The sequence below is a fragment of the Drosophila navojoa genome, chromosome 5 (assembly GCF_054131105.1).
Source record: "Drosophila navojoa isolate 15081-1374.11 chromosome 5, UAZ_NAV_1.0, whole genome shotgun sequence".
Taxonomy (NCBI): domain Eukaryota; kingdom Metazoa; phylum Arthropoda; class Insecta; order Diptera; family Drosophilidae; genus Drosophila; species Drosophila navojoa.
The window spans coordinates 16,584,046-16,609,258 of NC_142893.1; the positions used below are offsets into that span (position 1 = coordinate 16,584,046).

Consider the following 25,213-nt stretch of genomic DNA (forward strand, 5'->3'; position numbering starts at 1 on the left):
AGGAGTGGGAATAGAGGGTATGAAGAGATGTATATCAAAACATTTGAAAACAAATCAACGCTTGAATACTTCGAATATAAATGAGCTAGGATCAGTTCCAAAGAACTTAATGCACTTATCGGAATAAAAAAATAAACAAAAATAGCAAAAAATAGTAATTAAGTAATTGTATCTATAAAAATAATTCTAAATATCAGCAATAATTTAAAAACTATCTCTACAATTTATAATTTTTATTGATTTTAGTAGGTATTAAAATAAAATAAAAACTTTAGTTCAATTCAGTTCCATGAGTTCAATCGGCTGATTCAGTTAAATGAACCAGTTAACTTTTTAATTTCTCGAAATAAATTTTTGGCTTATTTAATAATAAGTTCTATACAAGAATCTATACAACAAAAAATTCATTACAAAAAACCTGTGATATTATATAAAAAATGGAGTTGTTCTATCCAAGGATCATTAAAGTGATCTAAGAAACTAGTTCAATGATCAATGAGCTCTATGATAGTTCACATATCTTTCAAAGTAAGTTTGATTGAAGAGTTAAAAAGAGAACGGATATAGTTTCTCTGCGCTGAGTCTTTGATCATAATATTTTAATCCTTAGAATGAAAACTCAATGTTTTATATAAATTATTAAGAAAAACTATTGATCCCTATAAATAATCTAGAAGTTCTTTCCGTCACATATGACATAAACTGCTATAAAAAGTTTCGCAACTCCAACTCTAAGATTTTACACTATGCCAACCTAGTTAGCAAAGTTCCACTTCCCGGCCTTGCTCACTTCTTGACAATGAATATTTAAAGTATCGTAAGAGTATTATTTTACAATTCACTCAAATCCACATATAGAGTAGAATCAATTGCATTTGGACTAAGTCGTAGCTAAGCCTAAGATAATACTATATTTACCCATTTGTTAAAATGCATTCACTTACCCTAAAAAGGGGTTTTAGCTCTATGCCGATTGTCTCTATTCGAAGTGTATCGGGTTACGCCCGGTCTTGCCTGCACTTGCTCTTGACTCATCAGCTCCGGCAAATCGATGGACTTGAAATGTAGATGCATTCCATACGTGAAATCGAGTCGGTTTCCGAGTCGAGGGAGTTGGAAATATTTCACGGAAATACGAGACCGCATAGTCAATGAACCAAAACAAAAGGCAAGCGAACTGCAGAACAAACACGCATAGAAAAATAAATAAAAGTAAAAATACCAAAAAGAGAAAAAGAAAATGGGAGGGAGAAGGAGAGCAGAGAGAAAAGAAAAACAGAATTTTCAACAATTTGACATCTGTTTCAACAATTCCGTTGCTCCAGTCGAGTCGATGAGGCAACAAACAGCAAAAAGGACGCCACGTCACGTAGATTGACTTGTCCCCAACAGCTACAACAACAACAACAACAACAAAAAAGAGGACTCGAAAGGCAACTCGAAACTCCTTCGTTTCCTTACTTTTCACTTTTAATACTTGCTCATAAAGTAGGGCGAGTATATTGGCTTTGTCTAGCTATTCGCATGCATCAGAAGCATTCTAGGTCCATTGAAGTTGTTAAGTTTGGTATATGGAATAAAAACCTCAATGAGATTTCGGGATACAACCGTTGGAGTTGTGACGATTCAGGGATTTTCTATATCCTCTCTAAAAAACTTCTTTTTCTATTGGAGTGTGAAAATTTGAAATTTCCAAAACTGCTTTATGTAGGAAAAATACATATAAAAAAATTTAAAATAGCTCAAAACTTTTTTATGGAAACTTTCAGAGAATGCTAAAACTAAGAATCTATATATGTGTATTGGATCAAGTAGACTCGTCTATAGATTGACTGAGATAGATATATTTATATTTCTTTATATAACAAAATCTCTGACTAGACTGCTCTAGAGATTGGCTTAAACTTTTGTGAATATGCTGAGGAAAATTAAAAAAATTCTTATATTATTATAAAGAATATCACATTATTATAATTGAATCCCTTTGATCATTCCATAAGGTTAACTTAACTTTGATTCCTACTTCTAATTGCTTCAAGGCATATATTAAATCCTTTTCTCATCAAATTTTGCTGCTAAACAAAATTGAGCAAGCATCTCGTAGTCGATTCCACCCGTCTTTAGAATTTTCCTCACTTGCTTTTGAAGTCTGGCTTTGTGTGTGGATGTGACAAATGTCAAGGGTTAATGAGATCCTCGGCTATTGAAATAGAGTTGTGTTAATTATCTGCAAGAACGAAAACGGGAGTTTTAACGCTTCATTAGGCAACAAGTCTGGCCAGGCCGGTTTCGGAAAAATACATTTCAAATGCTTTTCACTCTGCACGGGGTTGCATGCGGCGAAAGTAAAACCGAAATTTCGAGTTCCTTTTGGGGTAACAAATATAGTACAGACATAGAAAATAAAATATCATATTACGCTTTAAAGGCGAATGCAATTAGTCAGATTTAGCTTGGGCGAAGATTTCTGTTTAGGTTGTGGAACAGATGTTAGTTGAACATAGAGTGCAATATTAGATGATGAAGTTTATAACTGCTTTTTAAATATAAATATTTTATTTATTAAAAATAATTTAAATAGAAAAGATATTATATATATAGAAAGGAAAATAAATAAAATTCTAAGAAGATAATATTTAAAAATTAAAAAAATTGAAAATAAGTTGATAAACCAAATATAGAAATAAATAAATAACAAATAAAGGAATACAAATATTAAAAAATATGTACATTAACAACATAACAAAAAAAAAGCACATAATAGTAAAAAATATATATATTCAAAAACACTGAAAAATAAATAAATCTACATAGAATAAATAAAATAAATATAATAAATTATAAATATATACAATAAATATATTAAAATATTATATAATAAAATATAATATAAATATAAAAATTAAAAATAAAATACAAATTAAAATAAAATTTAAAAAATAAAAATAAATATAGTGAATCATTTACAACAAATTACAATTAGTTTTGGATGTACGAAAATACAAATTTTTGGTTGAGTATTATTAAAGACTATTAATGATAATAGAACTCAAGCAAAATTACATAAAATTCCTATGTATACCTCAAATGTACATACATACTATATAGATAAGTAGGTGCTGTTTGGCTACTGTAAAGTTATTTTCCAGTCTACTTCTTATAGACGATGCTGTTTATTATAAATTATGGTTAAATTCGCTTTGCCAATCCCACAACATGAATAACATTAATTATGGCTAGGCAGACAATTAACAAAGAAATTAACTTCAATTCAGAAAAAATTAACCCGAAAAATGCGCTTTAATTATAGTAACTAAGCGAAAGTTAATCATTTATAATAATTAGCTGAAGATTTCGTGAGCTGGGCAGTGGCTGTGGTCTTGGGTATGTCAAGTGATTGATGGATTGTTGCCTGACATTGTTCACGGCTCGCTTTGATGACTCAAAGAGCGAAGAATTCATGAAACGAGTTGCTTGAAGACACAGTTCACTCACTGACTCATGAGCTACATACATACATATGTATATACAACAAATATGACAGACATACATACATATGAACATACACTTACATATACACTTTTATTGTACTTAAACCAGAAAGAGAAATCAGAGTTCAGAACAGGCTCATAAAAATGCAATTGACTTGACTCTCTGTTCGACTGGACTTTGTGCTCGAGCGGAAGTTTATAGGAAAGCAATTTGACAGCTGTCAAACGGTGAAAGAGAGCCAAATGCTGTTCATGCGGGGCTTAACAAAGAACGCGTCTTAAAATATTATATACCCATTCATTAAGTGAAGGGAGTATATTTGGTATAAGCAAGGTCTTGAAATTAGAGATACAGATACAGATACAGATACAGATACAGATACAGATACAGATACAGATACAGATACAGATACAGATACAGATACAGATACAGATACAGATACAGATACAGATACAGATACAGATACAGATACAGATACAGATACAGATACAGATACAGATACAGATACAGATACAGATACAGATACAGATACAGATACAGATACAGATACAGATACAGATACAGATACAGATACAGATACAGATACAGATACAGATACAGATACAGATACAGATACAGGTACAGGTACAGATACAGATACAGATACAGATACAGAGTATTAAGCAGTCGCTTATACCCGTTCATGCTTGTTTGTTTTTTATTGCACTCAAAACCGAAATTATTTGAAATATATGCAAACCCAAACAAACACAGACACATACAGAGATACAGACAGACACTCCCCGGCGTGTGTGTGTGTGTATGTGCCATATAAGTAGCGCCCATAAACCATAAAAACCCATAATATATGCCCACTTGACACGCATTAAAAAGGCAAAACGTTGCCGTTTTACGTATTTGTGTTTGGTTGTATATGGGACCAATGGGCGTATGGCTGTGTAATAACTGAAGCATAAAGTTAATAAGTTGAAAGTGTCTTAAAAAATTATTAAAATAGTTTTAAGTATAATTTTTTATGATATTGAGGAAGAGCAAATCAATTGATATGAGGAAAGAACTTAAGAGTTTCACTATGAAATATTGTAAATATGAATATCAAATGAAATATCAAAATATATAGGATATATAGTTTTGATTATGTATAAAAACTATTTACAAGTAAATTAATAATTGTTTCTCAAAAATGAACATGAAAGAGTATTGAAAAGTCGCTACTCGCACCCTCTACTCCATATATATTTAATATATTTCCCGGTAGATCTCCCTTACGCAAACATATTTATAATATTTTTAAAGACTGTTGGACAAAGTACGCACAAAACGTTTGGCATTCGCGCTGGCAATTTATCAAGTCGCACGAACCGAGACGACCAGTGGAGATAGAGATCGAGGACTACATTAGAGCAGTTGAGCTCATAAAGTGTCAGTGCCGCTGAGTGAGCAGCAGCTGTCACAGTCCAAAATGTCAAGCCAAATGAAATTGATCATCAATTTATTTGGGTTACGTTCCCAACTGATAAAAAACATATGTCTTTGGGTCAACTAAAAAAAAGAAACTGAACAAATAAGTTGGCTTTGGTAGAGAGTGGGAGTAATATACATATATAGATATATGCATATGGTATTACAATCTAAGATTCCAGACCATAATTCAGTTTCGATTGCAGAGAATAAAACTGAAGAGCGATCGATATGCAACGCCCTCCGCGCTGCTGTCACTTGTCTTATCTGTCCATCATTCAATGCAATCAACAAACAACCAAACAGGTGCTGCCAGCCTGAGCATTAATGGGAGCGAAGTTCACTCATTTGAGTCAATCCCTAGCATTTATAGAGCAAAGTGAGAAGTGCGATCAGTGAGCATTGAAATGTTAGTTCGACTGCATGCAGAAAATTAAGAATGAGTTGGGAGTTGGGAATGAGTTAAGATAATTATTAATATATTAATTAAATAGATAAAATGTTAGTCATAAAAAAGCCTCCATGATAATAAAAAGGATCATTATTAAAGCAATCTAGGTATTTGTTTTATACTGCAAAAGAAATAAAAAAAATACTTTAGCTTTCGACTTGGAATCCTTATATTAATCTCTGGAGCCTTAAAAAAAAACACTACTTTTAATGACAATGATAATGATTCCTACTAAAGCGATCATTAAATGAATAACCTTAATTAAGTTACGGTTCATGATAAAGAGTTTAACAAGAAAATTTTAGATTTTGACTTTGACTCCTAACATTCGAGTTGCTTTCATATTTAATATTTAGTGATGAAAAATGAAAGGAATTCATAAATCTAATAATTTTTGTGTATTAATAAATATTTACTTTGAATATATCACATCGAATATCATCTTTACATTTAATAGGGGATCTATAATAAAGGCAATTTATAAATAAATATTTCATAAAGAATACTCCGTTAAACAAAACATTTAATGATCTCCACGCTAAAACTTAGACCCAAAGATAAATGAGCACTGGCACTGCAATCCTTTTATTTTGAGGTCATCGTAGAACTTTTAACAACTGTCATTGCTGAAGAAGAAGCAGAAGAACAAATAAACTAAGCTAGAAGTGAAACTGAAAATGAAACGAAATTTCAACTCGGACTCAACGGGCGCGTCACATCATAAAAACTTTGCTCGTTTCCGCTATGCGACAAACGAACAGGGGAAAAAAATTGTAAAAGAACAAAAAAAAAAACTAAACTAAAATGAAAATGAAAACAAGAATGAGAATGAAAAAAAAAATCAGGCAAACAGGCGAAAGGAAACATTGTGAAAATCACGTGCGTGTCGCACTTTTCGTCGTCTTTTTTGTCGACTTGTGTAAATTTATTCGTCACATTCGCCCCGTTCGCGGCTTTTATTGTGCTCCGCAGTTCAAATAAGAGCGCTACATCATAACTTGGCCATAAAGTTGGGACAGACATCAAGAGCCGGCCGTCGTCAGCACTGGCCATAAAACGAAACAAGTTATAAAACTATATAGCATAGCCATATACAATGTATACGGCATTAAAACATAAGCATAAATTAGCCAAGAATTGTTCATAGTGTCTTGGATCAAAAGGACTATCAAGAAAAAAAATATTTAATATTTATAAATATATATATATGAATAATAAATATATCCAAATTATTTAATATGATTTTAACTTAGAATATTAAGTAATTTTGTATATATTTATTATTCATATATATTTATAAATTACTTAATATGATTTTAATCAAATAGTCTTACATTTTATCTAGTTTAAGTGTTCATTAAATTGAATATTTTAGTATTAAAATATAATCCTAAATTAGACAAGATTCATTTTTAAATTAAATATATTTTCAATATATAAAAATTTAAATGAAGTAATTAATTATACATATATATACTGAGCATTTTTTAGAATTTATAAAGTATAAAATAAATGCACAATTATTTAAATTATCTAACATTTTATCTGGTACAAATATTTATTATATTTATTATTTTGTAGTATTATAAATTAAATTAAAATATAATCTTATATTAGCCAAAAGTCATTCAAAGTATTTTTAAATTAAAATAATATACAATTAAAAGAAATTTAAATGGAGTAATTGTGTATATATTTAGTAATAATTAATAGAAATTTATATGTAATAATATTTATATATATACTGAGTATTTATTAAAATATATAAATACTAAATATAAGCACAATTACTTAATTTGTTTCTAAATTTAAATTATCTTTCATTGTATCTGGCACAAATTATCATTAAAATATTTATTATATTTAATATTTTAGTATTATAAATTAAATTAAAACAATCTAAATTAGCCAAAAATCATTCAAGGTGTCTTTAAATTAAAAATTAAAATAATAATCAAAGAATGGAACTACTGCAGCTTAATTCTAAAGGAAGTCGTGCTGGATATATTTAATAATAAAAAATATATATTTATATAAAATACTTATATTTTATACTATATATTTTGGATTGTCTAACATTTTATCTGGCATAAATATTTATTGAATACAATAATTTAGTATTATAATTCCTTAGTTTTTGTCTGCCAATTTTCCTGTGAAACTTCACCAAAATTCTCTTTAATAAGTTATTCCTTTTATATTTATTTCAATTTTTATTTTTTTAATTATATAAGAATTATATATTGCAATTCATATTTTTGAATATTTCAACTGTCCTTATATTATTCCGTTTGTGATATTTGAATTCCTATAATTTCGCAATGCTTGGCACAGCATTTACTTAACTTTTAACAACAACAAATTGGCATACCCGCTGATTCTTAATTTTATTAATAAATTGACATTCTCATCTTCTTCATCACAGCTTGAGCTCTCATCGCACTTAATTTGTAGCCATTAATTGCTGCAAGTGTATGCAGAGTGGAGTGAAACTGTCAAATGAGCAACCAATGTCCATGTCCATGTCCGTGTCCGTGTCCATGGTCATGTATGTGTCGATGTCCATGCTGATGTCGTTGTCCAGGGGCATTCATTTATTCAGGCAATGAACCAACATGGAACTTGGTTATTTGCCCGGCAAACAGAGAGCGGAACGCCTCATGATTAAAGGATGTATATTAAATATTCATGTAAATGTCAATTTAAAGCTACTGCCGATTCACCCGCTGATTGGCTACGTGCTTTGGGCCCTCGAATGCCCAGCAACAGCAACAACAACAACAATGACAACAACAACAGCAAACAGTGGAGCGAGTGTCAAATGTTGGCGGCGCTTTTTTGTTGTTGTTGGGCCGTCGCTGTTATTATTGATATTGCGGGTGTATCCTTCTCTTACCCCCATGTGTCCTCGCCTTTGAAATTTGCCGCCCAAATGGGGGTTCGCAAAGGGTGCGTCGGAATAACAATAGATTTATTGCAAACAATACATAAAGTGCATTCAAATGGAATGAAATGTGTTTGCTTCTTTATAATACTGTATTCTATTTTTTGGCGTCTATACGCTTGCCTAGGGTATTTGAAATTTGTAACAAAATAGTAAGTATATGAACTGAAATAGTTAGATGTGGAATTTAGTATTCATACATATATTTTGATTATTTATAAAATTATTTGTTTATTTATTTTAAGCCTTTTCCTAACTCATTTAAGATTTGTTTAATTTTATTTATTATTATTATTTATTTAATATTTTTCATCCTTATGAGCATATGTTATATAATAATTATAATTATAATATATTTTAAAATGCTATATTTATTTAATTTAATTTATATTTTAATTAAAAAATATAATTTTTTATTTATTTATATTTTTATATTTATTTATATTTTGAAAACATACATACATTTTGCATTTTTAATAACAAAAAAAAATTTTTATATATATATATATTTTTTGCATACATTTTTCTATATATTTATTTATTTTTCAAATACACATTTATTTAATTTTGTATTTTGTAAATATTTATTTTTGTTTAAAATTAATTAATAATTAAAATTTAAATAATTCAAATAAAATTTATATATATATTTATGTTATGTTAGGTATTCAATATTCGACTTACTAGCTTTTTTTTTTGCCTTGTTTAATTTTTTGTTTGCTGCTTAGCTAGCTCCAAATTTATATTTATTGACTTTTTGGGTACATGTCGCTCAAATCGACTATGTTGCCAAGTCATTAAAGTTTTATAAGCATAACAAAAAGGTTGTGAATATATACATACACATGTATCTATGTTTAAGAAGAATAAAATATATATAATAACAAAACCATTATACCCTGATTTCCCATTTTCAATGGGTTCAGGGTATAAAAAGTAATATATGTATGCATATGCCTAGCGGGCGTTAGCAATTTAGTATTTAAATTATTGAACAATAGAAAAATTTTTTTGATTTAAATAACATTTCGTAGGACATTTATATTTAATGCATAATCCAGTAAAAGGTAGTATATGAAATGCTATGCTTTAGATCTTTCCATTTATTCATTTTGAATAGATTTGTGAAATCTGAATTGAATTTATTTAATAATAGACAAATTTAACAGGATTCGCCGTTCTTTTCAGTTGCTTCCCAAAGAGCAAAGTTTAACATCAAAAATATAAATAATAAACTATATTCTCTGTCTCTTTGTTATTATTTAAGTAGAACCTTTCCTTTAAATTAAATTCAATTTTTTATTTTTTAAATACATTAAAATACTCTCCTCCATAATAAATTGGAGTACAATAATTAAATAAAAGCTTAGACAAACTGCTCAGCAGTTAAACGTCAATTGAGCAATTTAACTAATGAAAAGAAAATATCCATTAATTATTATTATTATTTTTTTTTGCCATCTTCGATTCATTTACAAGCAGCTTCAATCTCTCACAAATTCAAATTCTTCAGCTCTCTTGAAATGGTAGAATTTTTTCAAATATTTTGGCGCCCCTCGATAGCCGCCATAGTGTTGCAACCCTTTGCAAATGTATTTCTGTTTTCTTTTGTTGTTGTTGTTGTTGTTTTTTTTCAATGACAGTGCTCGGCATTTGCTAACACTGACAGGCTGACACAATGAGTTTTGGGGCTCACAGCACACACATGTGTGCTGCACGAGTGTGCGTGTAGTTCGTAAAAAAAAACTCGCATTGCTTTTATTCAGAATAAATAAACAAATAACTTTAACTAAACGGCCAAAGGAAAATGTCGACGAGCAAAAGCAAGCATCGAGAATGCAACAACGATCGTCCCATCAAAAAAAAAATCGTGAAGCCAGATGAGCAGTCAGATGACCAGACCGGGGACAGTCCGACAGCGCCGAGTCCCGAGCAGGCACAGAGTAATGCTCAATTGGATTTATTAGCGTTTCTGAACACGCTCGAGGAGGTGCCACACGATCTAGAGAGCATTTGTCCGTCAGAGACCATCGTGCTGGCGGATGGGGTCACGCGCATCGAAGTGAAGCCGCTATTGCCACACATGTCGGCCATGTCAGCCATGTCATCTCTGCCTTCCATGTCAGCCTTGCATTCCGTGCCCGTGCCCCCGCTACCAACCGTGCCCGCCATACCGCCCGTGAGCAAAGTGAAGCCCGTTGCGCCTCCTGCATCGAAGCCGCCGCTGCAAACGCTGCTGAGCCACCAGTTCACCCACAAGCTGCATCTGGCGGCGAGCAGCGAGCGCGTGCAGTTCATCAATTGGACGACGGACGGTAAGCATTTGCAGCTGGACTATGTCGGGCTGCAGGATCATCTGACCGGCAGCCAGTGCATGTTTCGCAGTCGCAGTGTCTTGCAGTTCACCCGCCAGCTGACGGACATGGGCTTCGAGCGGACGCTGCTGGAGCAGTCGGAGCAGGAGCTGGAGCACGGCGGCCGGCTGCAGCTCTACTACAAGCATGAGCACTTCGATCCCTACCATTCGGAGCAGCTGCTGCTGATACCGACGCCACAGACTGAGCGACAGCCAACGCCAAAGACGCAGAGGACGCGCCCTGTCAGTTTATCCAAAGGCGGTGCCCAGGAGGCGGCGCATCGGAGCGGCTATACGCCGCTGCAGCTCGCCCGCTTTCGCTTCCACACCCTGCTGAACTACCACAACGATGTGCGGCTGCTGCAGGAGCGGGAGCCCAGCTCCGAGCAGCAAATGCCACGACGCGGACGCATCAGCAGCTGTCGACAGGCGGCGCATTCGGCTCTGGCGCCGGCGCTGGCCTCCAAGCACATGAATCCGCGCGACTCTGTGCTGCGCTTCGAGGCCGGCAAGGTGCCCGACTATGCTGGCTTCTATGGCCCCGTGGAGCCGACGCTGATCAGTGAGTTCTTTGCGGAGTATCTGCCGCGCTATGGCGCCAGCACCACTGGCTACAAGGACATCGTGGTGGATGCCAGCAAGGCCAACTCCTTCCAGCAGAACTTGCCCATCGGCATCGCCTACTCCGAGGATGAGGATGAGCTCATCGATCACGACAGACACGAGCCGAGCACGCCGAGTGCCGTGAGCGAACCGGAGCAAACGCAGGCGAGCGAGAGCTGCCAACTGCCACCTGAGGATATCGAGCTGGAGCAGGTCATGCAGGAGCTGTGCGAGCAAGCGGACGGAGATGTGGATGTGGAGCTGGAGCTGGATGCCGAGAAGAAGGAAGTGACACCAGTCAAGCCCAAGCTCAAGCGAAAAAAGCTGGCGAGAAAATGTGCCACAGCAGACACAGAGCAGGAGCAGGAGCGGGAGCAGAAGGAGCCCGTGGATGAGCACTGCGAGGATCTGCTGGAGGCAGCTGCTGCCGCTGCGGCCTGCATCAAGGAAGAGGCCAAGGCCAGCGCCAAGGACAAGGACAAGGACAAGGACAAGGACAAGGACAACGACAAGGACGACGACAGCAGCAGCAACAACGAAACGGACAAGGAACTGAAATGCCAGCCAGCCTCAAAGATGGGAGTCAAGCGACGTCGCTACGATCTGCGCAACTCCAAGTCGAAACGAACTCGCTGATAAAGCGAAAACCGTTGCCGCCCAGGTGAATGCTTTCTCTTTTCATTTTTACTGTATTAAAATAAAAATATTTCATAAGATTAACAATAATGTTTAACCTAAAGCTAGCATAAAAAATAAAACCAGTTTTAAATTTAAACTTTAGTTTCTAATAAGATATATAAATATATACATATACATACATACATATCTAGTTAATTTACAGTTATATATTTGTTAAATATTCTTTGTGATATATTTCGCCTGTGATATAGAGTAATTCATGCTCAAATGCAAACGATTCCCTCCAAGAGTTTTTTAGATTAATTATTAATAAATAAAATTGATTAAAAAAATTTATGGAATATGCTAAAAGTGAATTTTAATAAAAAAAATCTATTCATTAAATTTTTGTATTATATTTGTAGCTATGAAAATATACATATTTATTAATTATTAATAAGCCCTAAGAGGAAAATTCGTTGTGTTTAATAAATAAGAAAAAATACGTTGAAATTTTATTATAATACAAATATTTAATTTATTACTGGTTATGTGGAAAGAAGATATACTTAATATTTTTTTTGTATTAAGCAAATTTATTTATATATGTTTAGTAAAAAATTCTCTTATTCATGTATACATTCTTTTTTTTATTTATTATATATTATATTAATATTTAATTTTTTTTTAAATTTGTTAATTTATTTAATTAGACAACTCAAAAAATAATTGTATGGTCAAAATAAGCACAGAGTATTTTTTTTTTAACTTATTTATTCTATTTAATTCAAATATATTTAACATAAATTAAAAATATATGCACTCTATAGTAATACACTTAAATAAAAAGTCAAGCTCTATTAGGTTAAGTTCAAAATTCATTTTTATAAATAAATAAATAATTATTTTTTTTATAAATAATTATTCTTTTTACTTTAATATTTTTATTTTATTAATGTTTCATATCCATATTCACATCTGCACCATCAAATATATAAGCAAAATGTTTACCTAATGCAACTAACTATCGTGGGCTGCTCACTCACCTTCGCTTCGCTCTGCTATGGCCTGAGCCCTTTACTGAAATTAATATGGCATAGAAACACTAAAACGCTTATCAGCTTATCAAAATCTCCACGCCTTCGGCTCATTACCTTGTAGACATAGTGCTGCGTGGGGGTGGGGCCGACGGGGGCTATCAAAACTGTGGCTGTAATACAATATGAACGAGAAATATCTTTGCATTTAACGCCCACAGCGCGGAGTGAATGAGAGGGGGACAGCCGGCGGTGGGGTCTGGGCTGCTGGAGCTTTCAGACCGGAGGCACAATCAGTGCGATGTTTACAAGTTTTATGAGCCACCAAATAACAAGGCGAATAACCACAGCAGCAACAACAACAACAACAACTGCCGAAGCGATCAGATTCAAGCCGAGGCCAATTTTAAAAGACCCCAAAGACAGGTCGCCCGAGTGGCTTTTGGTTTCGATTTCGCAAAAAAAAAAAAACTAAAAAAAAAGGGAGAGAAATAAAGAGAAATAGTTTAGCTTGACAAGGGCGAATATGAAATACTCTTGCTGGGGTCGATTTGCTTTGAGAATGTTGAAGATAATCATTGATGAGAACTTTTGTAACTAAGTTTTAAATCATACAAGCATATACTATTGTAATATAAAATATAGAACTTTCTGTGAAGTATATTTGGTATAGAACGTAGAATTAATATTAATTTGAAAGCTTCAAGAATATCAAAGAGCTTTAAGATTAAATTAAGATAATTAAAGATAGAATATATATAAAAATAGTCTGCCTCTGATGATGTACAAGCATATCAAATTCAATAAACTTATATTCATATGATCATCTGGGATTTTCATATGTTTCTACAGATCATTTCAGAATATAAAAACTTTTGAGGTGTCAAAGACATCTGTTTCCTGGCGTTACATATTTTGTTAGAAATTTCAAGTACTCACACTCCCTCTCTCTCTCTCTCTGGGGCGTTGCAAAAAAGAGACGAAAAATGTTTCTTATACAACTCACAGCATGAGACGCAACACGATTTTTATCGTCTTTAATTTGCTTTTTATTTGATATCATATTTCATGGCATGTTTCAGAGGCCCTCGAAGCTGCAAGACCCAAAATGAAAACAAAAGCAAGTGGCTTTTTTTTTTTTCCTGCTGTTCATCTGGGATGTCGTGACTCGGGAAATCGGGCTCTGAGTCGAGACGTCATAATGTCATAAAAATGTCACATACTTTTAATAACTTTATGACAGCTACAAAATCATAAACAAAATACTCTGACAGCAGAACACACACACACACACACACACACACAGAGAGTGGGAATTGTGGCTGTGTATGCAAATGCTTGCGGCCAAGAAGGAGGCTTCATCATTTGGCAGCCACATCATAATGAGATGTGTCATGTTTGCCTTCCCAAGAATCGGTGACAGCTGCTTTAGCATTGAATCCGATTGGGCAGCATCGCTCGCTGGGCGACCCTTAACAAAGAACATGACATGTGATCATTGGATAGATATAAATTTATAGCCCTGAAGCTGACTATATTAGCTGCTTTATTGACTCTCTAAACAAACTTTTGAATGTGTTTTAATATTTTATTTTTAATATTTTATTAACATTTTTAAGTGCATAAAAAGTTGAAATCAAATTTAATGAACTTACTCTCTCACTTACTCCACTTCAGTGCGCCTCTCCCACTCTCTTGCTCTCTCTTTCTAGCCATACGCTTCGATACCCAACCTTAGCATTAATTTCAGCACATAAATTCGTTTTGCGACAAAACGCAGTTTTAAATTATGAAACCTCGCGGCTCGAAATGAAATCGACTCAACGCATAATAATGAAGCGACTGAAGAACAGGGAATTAAAAAGAATGAAAGAGAGAGAGAGGTAGGGAGAGAGAGAGAGAGCAATATAACGAGCCCGTAGAGTTATTAAATGCCAAGTTATTTGTCGTTTAGCTGGAAATCCATGCTGGCCATGCCGTCAGTACTTTAACTTTGAGACAAGACACCGAGACTGCTTTATGGCTTTGAGTAGGAAATCTTTATGAGCATGTGCCCTGGCCCCAAAAAAACACAGCCAGACCCAGGGAAGACAAACAGCAACAACAACTAAAGAAGTGAGACAAATTTATTGGCAAAGTATAAATGCATTTCTTTACGGCTTACAGTTTGTGTGGTTTTAATATGAAGTCGTAAACATTTTTAATGATCCATAGAGATTGTTAGGAAAAGAGAAAAACTAGCTAACTATTTGCATATTTCGATTTACGAGACTGAACCTTGTTTCCACGATTTGGCAATTTGTCGTTGGCTTTTACCGGGAATATAGGTTAGTCTAGCTTCAACAAATGGGAGCAGCGTGTGTGTGTGTGTGTATGTGTGTGTAAAGCCTAATTGGTGGCATCATATCTGAAAAGCTAGTCAAATTTTACATTCTCTTTGTTTTTGTTAAATTTGAATAATTCGTTGAGTGCTCAACTGTAAATTAGCTGGGAAACATATGTTTTTTCTGAAATGCATAATTCATTCCCATATATTTTATTTGCTTTATTTGATTTCCTATTAATATGCATTTTTCAAACTAAAAGCATAAATACACAAAAATGCTGAGAACAGATATATTTTATTTTTATTTTTATATATTATTGAATATAAATTTAATTAAAATTTTAATTGTTACCTATACATTATATTTATTATTTTAATTTTCTCAAAAAATATATTATTATACAAAATAATATGATTTGTAAAACAATAATATATGTATATAATATATAATTGTATAATATTAAGAATATATAATTGTACTTATATATAATAATACGAAAATTTTATATATAAGATATATATAGTTTTTATTTTTTTATTTTTGTTTGCTTTTCATTTATTTTTTGTTTGTACGCACTTAAAATATTAAATATTAGAGTATAATCTATTTTTTGTACATATTTTTTATGATTTCCATTTAAAAAAAAACATAAATAATAAACGTTTTCATAAGTTTATACTATACTTGTTTTATATATATAAATTCATATACTTCTACTTTATTTATTCATTCCATTTTTAACTTAAGAGGAAAAAAAAAAAACCACTTTTCTATTTCAGTTATATATTTATTTTTTATAAAAATTTTTTCCGTTTCTTTATTTATCGATATTATTGATTATTGATGGATAAAATATATAAATAAACAAAATGAATACATAAATTGAAATATAAATACAATATATATAGGAAATTATAAACATTATTATGAAGAAAATCATACAAATTTATACAACTAAAAAAATGTCATTTAATTAAATGTAAAAAAATATTAGAAAAAACACATTAAGGAATATAATTGTAATAATATATGTATAAGTATTAAGAAAATTATATAAATGTAGAATGCAGAAGCATGATAATTTTGTAAAAGACATAAATTTTGCTGTTAAAATATTCAAGCACTATGAAGCACGTTTCTAGCCAAGGTAATTACACTCTTTCAACTTAGTTTTATGTGCGGCCTGGCTCAATAATTTAGAACAGTTTCCCAATCAAATTCACCCACATAGATTCGACTTTTCCTCCTCCCCCTCCTTCTTCTCCTGCTGCTGCTGCTGCAATGATAACTCGATTTGGAACTTTATAAATGTATTTTTATTAAAAGTATCTCTCTCGCCGGTATGTGACGTTGCACTATCGTAGCTCTCCATTAGAGCCAATCAAAACTCGCAGCGCATAAGCCATTGCTCGTACAAAGTAAATAATTTGTTGGCAATAACGGAAAGTTGTGCTTATCGCATTGCAATGCAACTTTAAGAACTCACTTGCCACAAATATTTCGAGCAATTTATCTAGAGTGAAAAACTTGCTCCTGCAAGCGGCCTTGCCTCCTTTCCCCCTCCCCCGCCTCCTGTTGCTGTTGGGTTTCACTATTTTTAGGGGGGGGTGGGAGATTTTATGATTGCATAACAAACTCAATTCCAGAAAATATTTCGCATGCGCTGGCAGTTGATATGCACCGAATTGGGATTTATTTATATGGAGCAGGAGTGAGACAACTATGGCCTTGTCCTGGACCAGGTGCGTCCCTGCAGCATTTACCTGGCCCCGTTTTTGCTTTCCATTTTTTTTTTGGCAAACTTGCAAAGTTGAAGATTGGAGTATTATGCGAATAGAAGGACATTGGCCCACCTGCAGCTAACCCACTTTCAAATTGCTTTTTTATTTGCCAATGGTTACGTTTTACGTTTTACGTTTACATTTTACGGCCAGAGTTATGGATATCTTACGGGCGGAGCACTGGATGTGACTGCGCTGGGAAATGGATGCGCCAAAGTAGTTTATGCAAAATTTACGAATACATATTTGCAAATGCAATGCCAAAAGTTTCAGTCCAACCCTGGTCCAAGTTTGACAGGAGCTGGCCAGCAATTAGCCGCTGGCCGGTCTAGTACTCCTCGCCGGCTGAATCCATGCAATAGCAGGCATTGGCAGTGTTGGCCTCAATCCAGCGCAGGTACCGTTGCACAGGCGTGTAGAGGCCCGGCGCCTTGGTGGCAAGTCCCAGCAGCTGATGCTGCCCCAGCTGCTCGTCGGAGAGCACGTGGAGCGAGCCGCCGCTGCTGTCGATGCTGCAGGCAGCCCCCATGCAGGTGGCACAGAGCATAGTGTCGATGGAGCTGGAGCTGGAGCTGGTGCGGTGGCATTCGGCTTGGCTAATGATGAGCACAGCGACTTCCTGTTGAGGGGCGGTGAAGGGTGTGCCGAGTGTTGGGAAGGCAAAAAATATAATTATAATAAATTGAAACGATGCCAGGGAACAGATCTAGGACAGAGACACAATCGAACAGCTAAAAAATGGTTAACTTTAGATAGGGCCTTCCACGCGAGAGCTTGAATATGAACAGCAAAGAGAACTTGAAGGAACAGCAAATGTGGGATGTGAAATTTACAGATAGAGAAACTTTCAATCGAATTGTGTTAAATCTCTGCGGTCAAAGAAATGTAGATAAGAAAGAAAACATAAAGAATTATTAGAAAAGTTGAGGCTAGCTAGTTAAACCTGCTTACTAAATATATATATTATATATACATATCACTTAATACAAATCACACCTGTAGACTTGGCACGCCAAAGGCCGCACTCTGTCTTGGCCCACTCCAGCTCGTTAGCTTGGCCCATTCGCCGTCGTAGCTGGCGCTGGCTGAGGGCAGGCAAACGGGTCGCAGACGTTGCTCAAAGCTGACAGGACGATCGAGTCGTATCAGGGCAATATCATGATCGAGTCTGTATGGTTTGTATAGCTCGTGCAGCGTCACGTGCTCGGCTCGACGTTCGAGTACCTGAGCAGCGCTGGCGCTGCGATTGAACTCCAGTAGATGCACTTGGATGAGCTCCGTCGCCAGGCCCTCCACACAATGGCCAGCAGTGAGCACGTACAGGTCGCTGATCAGCGAGCCGGCGCAGTGAAAGTCTCCGGCCAGCAGCACCATAGCCAGCCAGGGGTAATGATGGCGACTCGACGCCTGGGAAGCTTGCTGCCTGTCCAGCGTATAGATCAGTCCGCAGCGGCAGGTGGTGCATTCCCGTTCCACTGGATCCACTGACTGCAACATTGTGGCCAGCCACTGGACAAAATCCTCGCCGCCATCCACTAGAACATGGACGGAGGTGGCGGCGGCGGCGGCGAGGCACAGACTTTCCAAGACAGCGAAACAGATGAGCTGCACTCTCATCTCGTTGACCACGAAATAGTTACTGCAGCTTGGAGCTGATCTTGCTGCAGCTGAACTGGCCCGGCCACAGGCCAAGAGCGCACAGCTGACCCACATCCGCTCTTGGAATCCTGTTTTTAAATAGTTTGCTATTTATTTCTGCTTTACTACACACTACTGCGACGGCTAATCATTTATCGAATTCTATCGTTTATTTCCTGCCTCACCTGACCAGTTTTCTTTTTCATTCACGTGTCGTCTTGGGGCACCGAAAATGGCAAGTTTTTCATTTCGTTTTCGTTTCTTTCCAACGATTTTCCCAGCTGCTGCGCAAATGGATTCATGAAATGTTTGCACGCCACATACTGTGTAAATATTTTGCTTGCCCGTCCTGCCCGTCTCCTGCCGCCCTCCCCGGGGCCAACGACAACGACATCGACCACTTTTCACATAATCACGAGCTGCCAAGCATTCATTATTCGCATGTGCATCCCAGGTGGCCTCTGAGCCCCAGTATTTCACACTAGCTCACAGTTTTCCATCGGTGCATCGCAAACATTGTTCCTCGCACTCGGTTGACTATATCGATTTTGGAATTGAGTTAGCTGAAAGCTTGATTAGCTTGTTTTCCAAAAGGCATAGCAAGTCGAAATTATTAAAAAAAAAAACATTGTTAATACCATTTTGGGCATTTTCAATGTGTTAATGTTATGTAGATAAAGAGCAATAAATTTCACTCAATTATTTGTTGATTTAATATGATATGAATTATTTTTGCTCACACAGGATGGATGGACTAACCTCGTGATCGTGATTATAACATCGTGATTATATTTGAAATGAGACTGTTACACATTTAAGGGGAGGGGTGGATTATAAAATTATAAAGTATACATATTTTAATCCACAAAGATTTACTTAAGGCAGCTGCATGACAAAAGCTGAATGCTACGAGACTCGATGGAAAGTGCATTAATCAAACTTGTGGAAATATTAAACCTAGTTTGCTCGTTCAGAAAAACGTTTGGCCACATTGATGCCTCAGAAATTGTAGGCCAATGCAGAAGAGTATACACTGAATGTAACTGAAACAGAACTTGAAACTTGAGTTAGGACAGCTGCCTGACAAAAGCTGAATGCTACAAAACTAGATTTATGGTACATCAATACCAAAGATTGAATGATATAAATTCCTTGCTAATGAAATAGGAAACATATTCATAATTCACTGAAATATAAATATAAATGTAAATATTATATAAATGCTCCTAGTTTAGATCTTCTAGCGAATTTACGGCAAAAGTTAAATGCGATAGGCTGCAAGACAGAAGCTGAATGCTATGACACTCGATGGATGGTACATCTATGAAACTTGTGGGTATATTGATCAGAATTCGCTCGCTAAATAAAAGGCATAGCCTTATGAATGTTTAAGAAACTGTGCTCAACAAAACAAAACCAAACTTAAAGCTTGAGCTAGGGCAGCTGCCTGACAAAAGCTGACTGCTACAAAACTCAGTACTCAGGTACATCAACGCCAAAGACTGAATAATATCAATTTATTGCTCTTGAAATAGAAAACATTTTCATGATTCACAGAAATATAAATAAATGTAAATATATATAATTGCTCATAGTTTAGATCCTCTAGCGAATTTATGGCAGAAACGAAATGTTCTAAAACTGCATGACAGAAGCTGAATGATATGACACTCTATGGATGGTACTTCTATGAAACTTGTGGGTATATTGATCGAAATTCGCTCGACAGATAAAAGGCATACCCATTAGGCTATGAATGAATGTTTAAGAAACTGTACTAAACTGTTCCAGTGAATGTTACAAAAACAAAACTTGAAACTTGAGTTAGGACAGCTGCTTGACAAAAGCTGAATGCTACAAAACTCAGTGTAAGGTACATCCATGCCAAAGATTGAATATTATCAATTCATTGCTCATGAAATGGAAAACATATTCATGATTCACTGAAATATAAATATATAATGTAAAAATATATACATAATATTAATTCTCTTAGCTTAGATCTTCAAGCGAATTTATCGCAGAAACGAAATGTTCTGAGACTGCATGACATAAGCTGAATGCTATGACACTCGATGGATGGTACAATCTATGAAACTTGTGGGTATATTGATCAGAATTCGCCTTATGAATGATTAAGAAACTGTGCTCAACAAAACAAAACGAAAACAAACTTAAAACTTGAGCTAGGGCAGCTGCCTGACAAAAGCTAAATGCTACAAAACTCACTGTAAGGTACATCCATGCCAAGGATTGAACAATATGAAGCTTGTGGAAAAATTTATGCTCATTGCTCACGAAATAGAAAACAAAAACATAATCATATGATTCACATAAATATAAATACTCTTAATTTAGGTCTTCTAGCGAATTTAAGGCAGAAGTTAAATGCGACAAGGCTGCATGACAGAAGCTGAATGATATGACACTCTACGGGTGGTATATTTATTAAGCTTTCAGCTCGCGATTATAACATTGAAATGCCATACATCTGCCAAAGCACATGTGTCTAGTATCTGAAATAAGGCTTTTATTAAGATTAGGATGAGTGGGTGAATTTAGGGGTCAGTTCCCCCTTTTCAATGAGTTCAGGATATAATTATCAGCCAATTCAGCTTAAACAGCAAGACAGTCAATCATGCAGTCATTCTCGGCCTGCCAGTCAATGCAATAATAATAATTTAATAACCACCCACTGCACTCAATAATTTCCTAGCTTCGACAATTTCGACCTAAGTCAAGCCTTTCGTTAGAATCAGTCACATGCAAATGCTAAGAAATGCGGAATTTATTTTGTAAATATTTCATGCAACTTCATTTCGCTGTCACACACACACACACACACACACACACACATATTATGCAAATGAAACGCCTAATAAGCCCCGCAGAGAGCAGGAGCCAACAGTCTCTGGCCCTATCTCTGGCTCTGGCTCGCCCCCAACTCGGCTAGCAGTTGCCACTTGTCATTTAGGCCTTTGTAAGCTGGCACAATAATCTCTAATAGGCTTAGCATGAAATATTGATGCTTAGTGGACGCTTAGTGTTGCCAAATAGAGCTCTGAAAATGTTGTTATGTTTATGTAGCCCTCGCTCCGGCTCAGTCCGTCCTCAGTCCGTCGCTAGCCTGTAAATTAGTGAAAGCAGTTTATTAATAATTTTCTTTCTAAGCCTCTTATGCCGCCGCACAGCGTCGGAATGTTGGAAAAGTTTTCTCCATAGTTTTTGGGGAGGGCTGGGGTAACTAATTGAATTTGAAGACCAATACCGAATGATCCATAAATTGTGTTCAACTATTGTTGCACAGCCCATTGAACCCTGACGTGACTTCAATTGTGCAGTGCTATGACACGCCCACAGTGGCCGTTACGCTTGAACACCAAAACTGGAGCTGAGCTAAATTTCCGGTAAGTTTTCATCGCCCCCCAAGAGCTTCGACATTTTTATTTTCATTTAATTAGCAGCGAGGCTAGGGCACAAAAAAATGCGACGTAGTAGCACCTAAATTGTCCAATTATATATATATAAAAAAAAGACGAGCTGAAGAGGAAGACGAAGGTGAGACGAAGACGAAAACTTCACTGCGTAGGCTGCTGCCACAGGTAGGCCCTGATTGCCGGTAGCTGGCGAAGACTACGAGACGTTTTGATATACTTTTTCCTCTCCCGCTCTCCCTCTCTCTCTCTCGCTGTTTCGCCTTAATTGATATTTATGGAAATGGATGTTGTTCGTAAGTGGAGCGGCCCAGCTGTAAGATTTACATGCCACTGCGCTGACTACGCCGGCCAGCTCATTAGGGTCTAAATGAGATGTTCCAGCAGCTAGTCTAGCTCGGCTCTCCACAAATCTAGCAAATTTATTTCTGAACAAGTTAACAACAAACGAACAATGCAGCAGCAACTGCAAAAGTAATCCTAATCCTAGTTGCCACAGTGACCAACGCAGTGTTTCCACTTGATGCGAAAATATTGTTTAATTGCAGAAATGTTGAACTAAACTTTGGAAATTAAGTTTACTGCGCTCTCTTTCTCTCTCTCTCTCTATCTCTCTCTCTCTCTCTCTCTCTATTAAAGAAGAAGAAGAAGCAGCTGCATGGTAGTTCATAAAGCATCAGGGATGAAAGTTAGTAGAAAGGCGTATAAGTGAGGTTATGCATAGAGGCTGGCATGGGATTTATGAGCATATGAAGGTCTTGCTCAAATAGCAGAGTAGCTTTTAGAAATAGAAGTAGAGTAGAGGAGCAGCTTTAAGAGTTCATATGAATCTTACTCAAATGGAAGTGTGGACTATTGAATATTGCAAAAATAAATGAGGAATACAGTCGAGCCTCGATAGTTTTTACCCTGAAAATCGCGATAAATCGAAACAAATCCTTGAAAATAATAATTTCTCGATAATTCTCGATAGTTTGAATTTCTGTGTAAAAAAAAAATCGAAAACAAATCGCTCCCATTTCGAATTATCGAGACAAGACGATACATTTTTAATTTCTTTTTATATAATTTTTGCTGTGAGTTTATATTGCATAATTATTGCATAATTAGAGACAAATTTAAATAAAATACATTTAAATCTCGACATTAACTCGAATGAGTTGAAATAAAAATGTAAAATCATAAGGCGAAATCAATGCGTAGGATTTTTGGCGTTTTAAACATGCTCTCAAAAATCAAAAACAAGCATTTGCAAGTATCTCTGTGTATATATGTGTGTGTGTGTGTGTGCTGTAAAGTGTGCGGTGCCTTTTGGCCTCTACCGTACGGGCATACTTGGCTTGTTGAACATGCGCTGAGGCTGCCTGTTGGCTTCTTTATCTTGACAGCATCGGGCTTTAAAATACAAGTATAAATACTATGGGCTACAAATGTACAAACATTCCGACAGACCGCATCGCCGGAGAGGGGGGCGGGCGGTACGCACAATTGCAAAAGCGGCAACAACTTTTAATTAAAAGCAACATTTTCACAGGCCGCTGCAACAAGCTTATTAACAGTTACTTTTCGCAGCGTAAATCTCTGTAGTCAGGCTATGTCTGTTAGTGTGTGTATGTATGTATGTGTGTGTGTGTATTTCTGTCTCACATTTAGCCGCAGCAAAGCTGTCAATTGATAAACAAGTCAACTGTCACTTAGGCTCGCATTGATAGCTCCTTATCGAGTCGAATGCAGCGAATCGAACGGCCAACGCTAATCAGGCAGCCAGCCAGGCAGTCAGGCAGTCGGGCAGTCTGCCCCAGGCCGCAAGGTGTCCGGCCCGGCCCCGGACTCCGACTCGTATCCTGTACTACGGGCAGCACTCGGCCGGCGGCTGGCGATGGAGATAAGTCAGCGACACATGTCACAAGTTGTATTTATTTCTTATTCTCTGTTTGTTTTTCTCGACGCCCCTCGCTCCACTCTCCTCCCTTGTCTCTCTCATCTCCTCTTACGACTTTGATTTGCCTTTAGTTTTTGTTATTATTTATTTTTAATCACAAGTGGAAATTAAACGCGGCTAATGAAGATTTTAATTGCGTGCCACAAGTTGCATGTAGGCTGCATCAAATTTTGTTGTTTTCTCTTTCGCTATCCCCCTTCCCTCTCTCTCTCTCTGTCTCCCTCTCTATCATGTTCGAGTTGGGAGCAACATGCACAGCGTTTGTCGCCGCACGCAAAGCAACTTTTACCCTAGCGCTAGTTAGTGATTGGCTGCAACAGTAAGCTGCTTAGGTTTTCAGGTATTGCCCACCTGCCCGCCTCATTGAATGCGTTTTGCATGCCGTTTATGACAGCTCCAAAGGCTCAACTTAATGTAGCTGTGCTGTGGGATTTATTTTAGCGGATTAGTTAGCGAAATATTTTCAATGTGTTGCATTTTTTTTTCCGCTACTTTTTGAAAGTGCACTTTGAGCACTAATTTACGGACAAAGTTCCCAAAAAAGTAGTGCTTATATGGCAATGGGTTTTGAAGTACAGATTTTAGAGAGATGAAGCTGAAATAGTATAAAGTTCATGTATGAAGTATGAAGTATGAAGTATGAAGTATGCAGTATGCAGTATGAAGTATGAAGTATGAAGTATGAAGTATGAAGTATGAAGTATGAAGTATGAAGTATGAAGTATGAAGTATGAAGTATGAAGTATGAAGTATGAAGTATGAAGTATGAAGTATGAAGTATGAAGTATGAAGTATGAAGTATGAAGTATGAAGTATGAAGTATGAAGTATGAAGTATGAAGTATGAAGTGTGAAGTATGAACTGTGAAGCACGAAGTTCGAGGTATAAAGACGTATGTAGTTTGAAGTCCTTAGTCTATTGTATGGCCAAAATGGACGTATTCCCTACTTAATCATTCGAAATCTCTGTCGATTTCCGTTAAACCTCACCTAACTGAACTTTGGAAAAAAAATCCGTTTTTATACAACCCCAAAAGTGCATTGCAGTGGCGTGGAAAAAAATATCGCACCTATTGCCCGTTTGCCATAGAAACTGTCACTGGAAAAAACGAAATCAAAATAAAAAGCAA

General features: G+C 35.8%; 2 protein-coding genes across 2 annotated transcripts; one reads left to right on the forward strand and one right to left on the reverse strand.

Moving 5' to 3' along the window:
* Positions 1-9,866: 9,866 nt before the first annotated feature.
* Positions 9,867-11,986, forward strand: comr (cookie monster). Its single transcript, XM_089262113.1, has one exon. It carries the CDS (start codon positions 10,156-10,158, stop codon positions 11,941-11,943), a length of 1,788 nt encoding a protein of 595 aa, XP_089118239.1. The 5' UTR covers positions 9,867-10,155; the 3' UTR covers positions 11,944-11,986.
* A 5,403-nt stretch (positions 11,987-17,389) lies between these two features.
* On the reverse strand, positions 17,390-18,687 carry LOC115565496 (chymotrypsinogen A). The gene is made up of 2 exons (XM_089262172.1): positions 18,067-18,687; positions 17,390-17,776 (listed from the first exon to the last, which is right to left on the reverse strand). The coding sequence occupies exons 1-2, from the start codon at positions 18,685-18,687 to the stop codon at positions 17,399-17,401; spliced, it is 999 nt and encodes a 332-aa protein (XP_089118298.1). The 3' UTR covers positions 17,390-17,398.
* Between the last annotated feature and the right edge of the window lie 6,526 nt (positions 18,688-25,213).

Bases quoted from the DNA above. Each gene is read 5' to 3' on its own strand.
- LOC115565496 (XM_089262172.1), bottom strand. From the start codon at position 18,687: ATGAGAGTGCAGCTCATCTGTTTCGCTGTCTTGGAAAGTCTGTGCCTC. The intron at 17,777-18,066 runs GTGTGATTTGTA...TCTCTGTCCTAG, and splicing joins TTGGCGTGCCAAGTCTACAG to ATCTGTTCCCTGGCATCGTT.
- comr (XM_089262113.1), top strand. From the start codon at position 10,156: ATGTCGACGAGCAAAAGCAAGCATCGAGAATGCAACAACGATCGTCCC.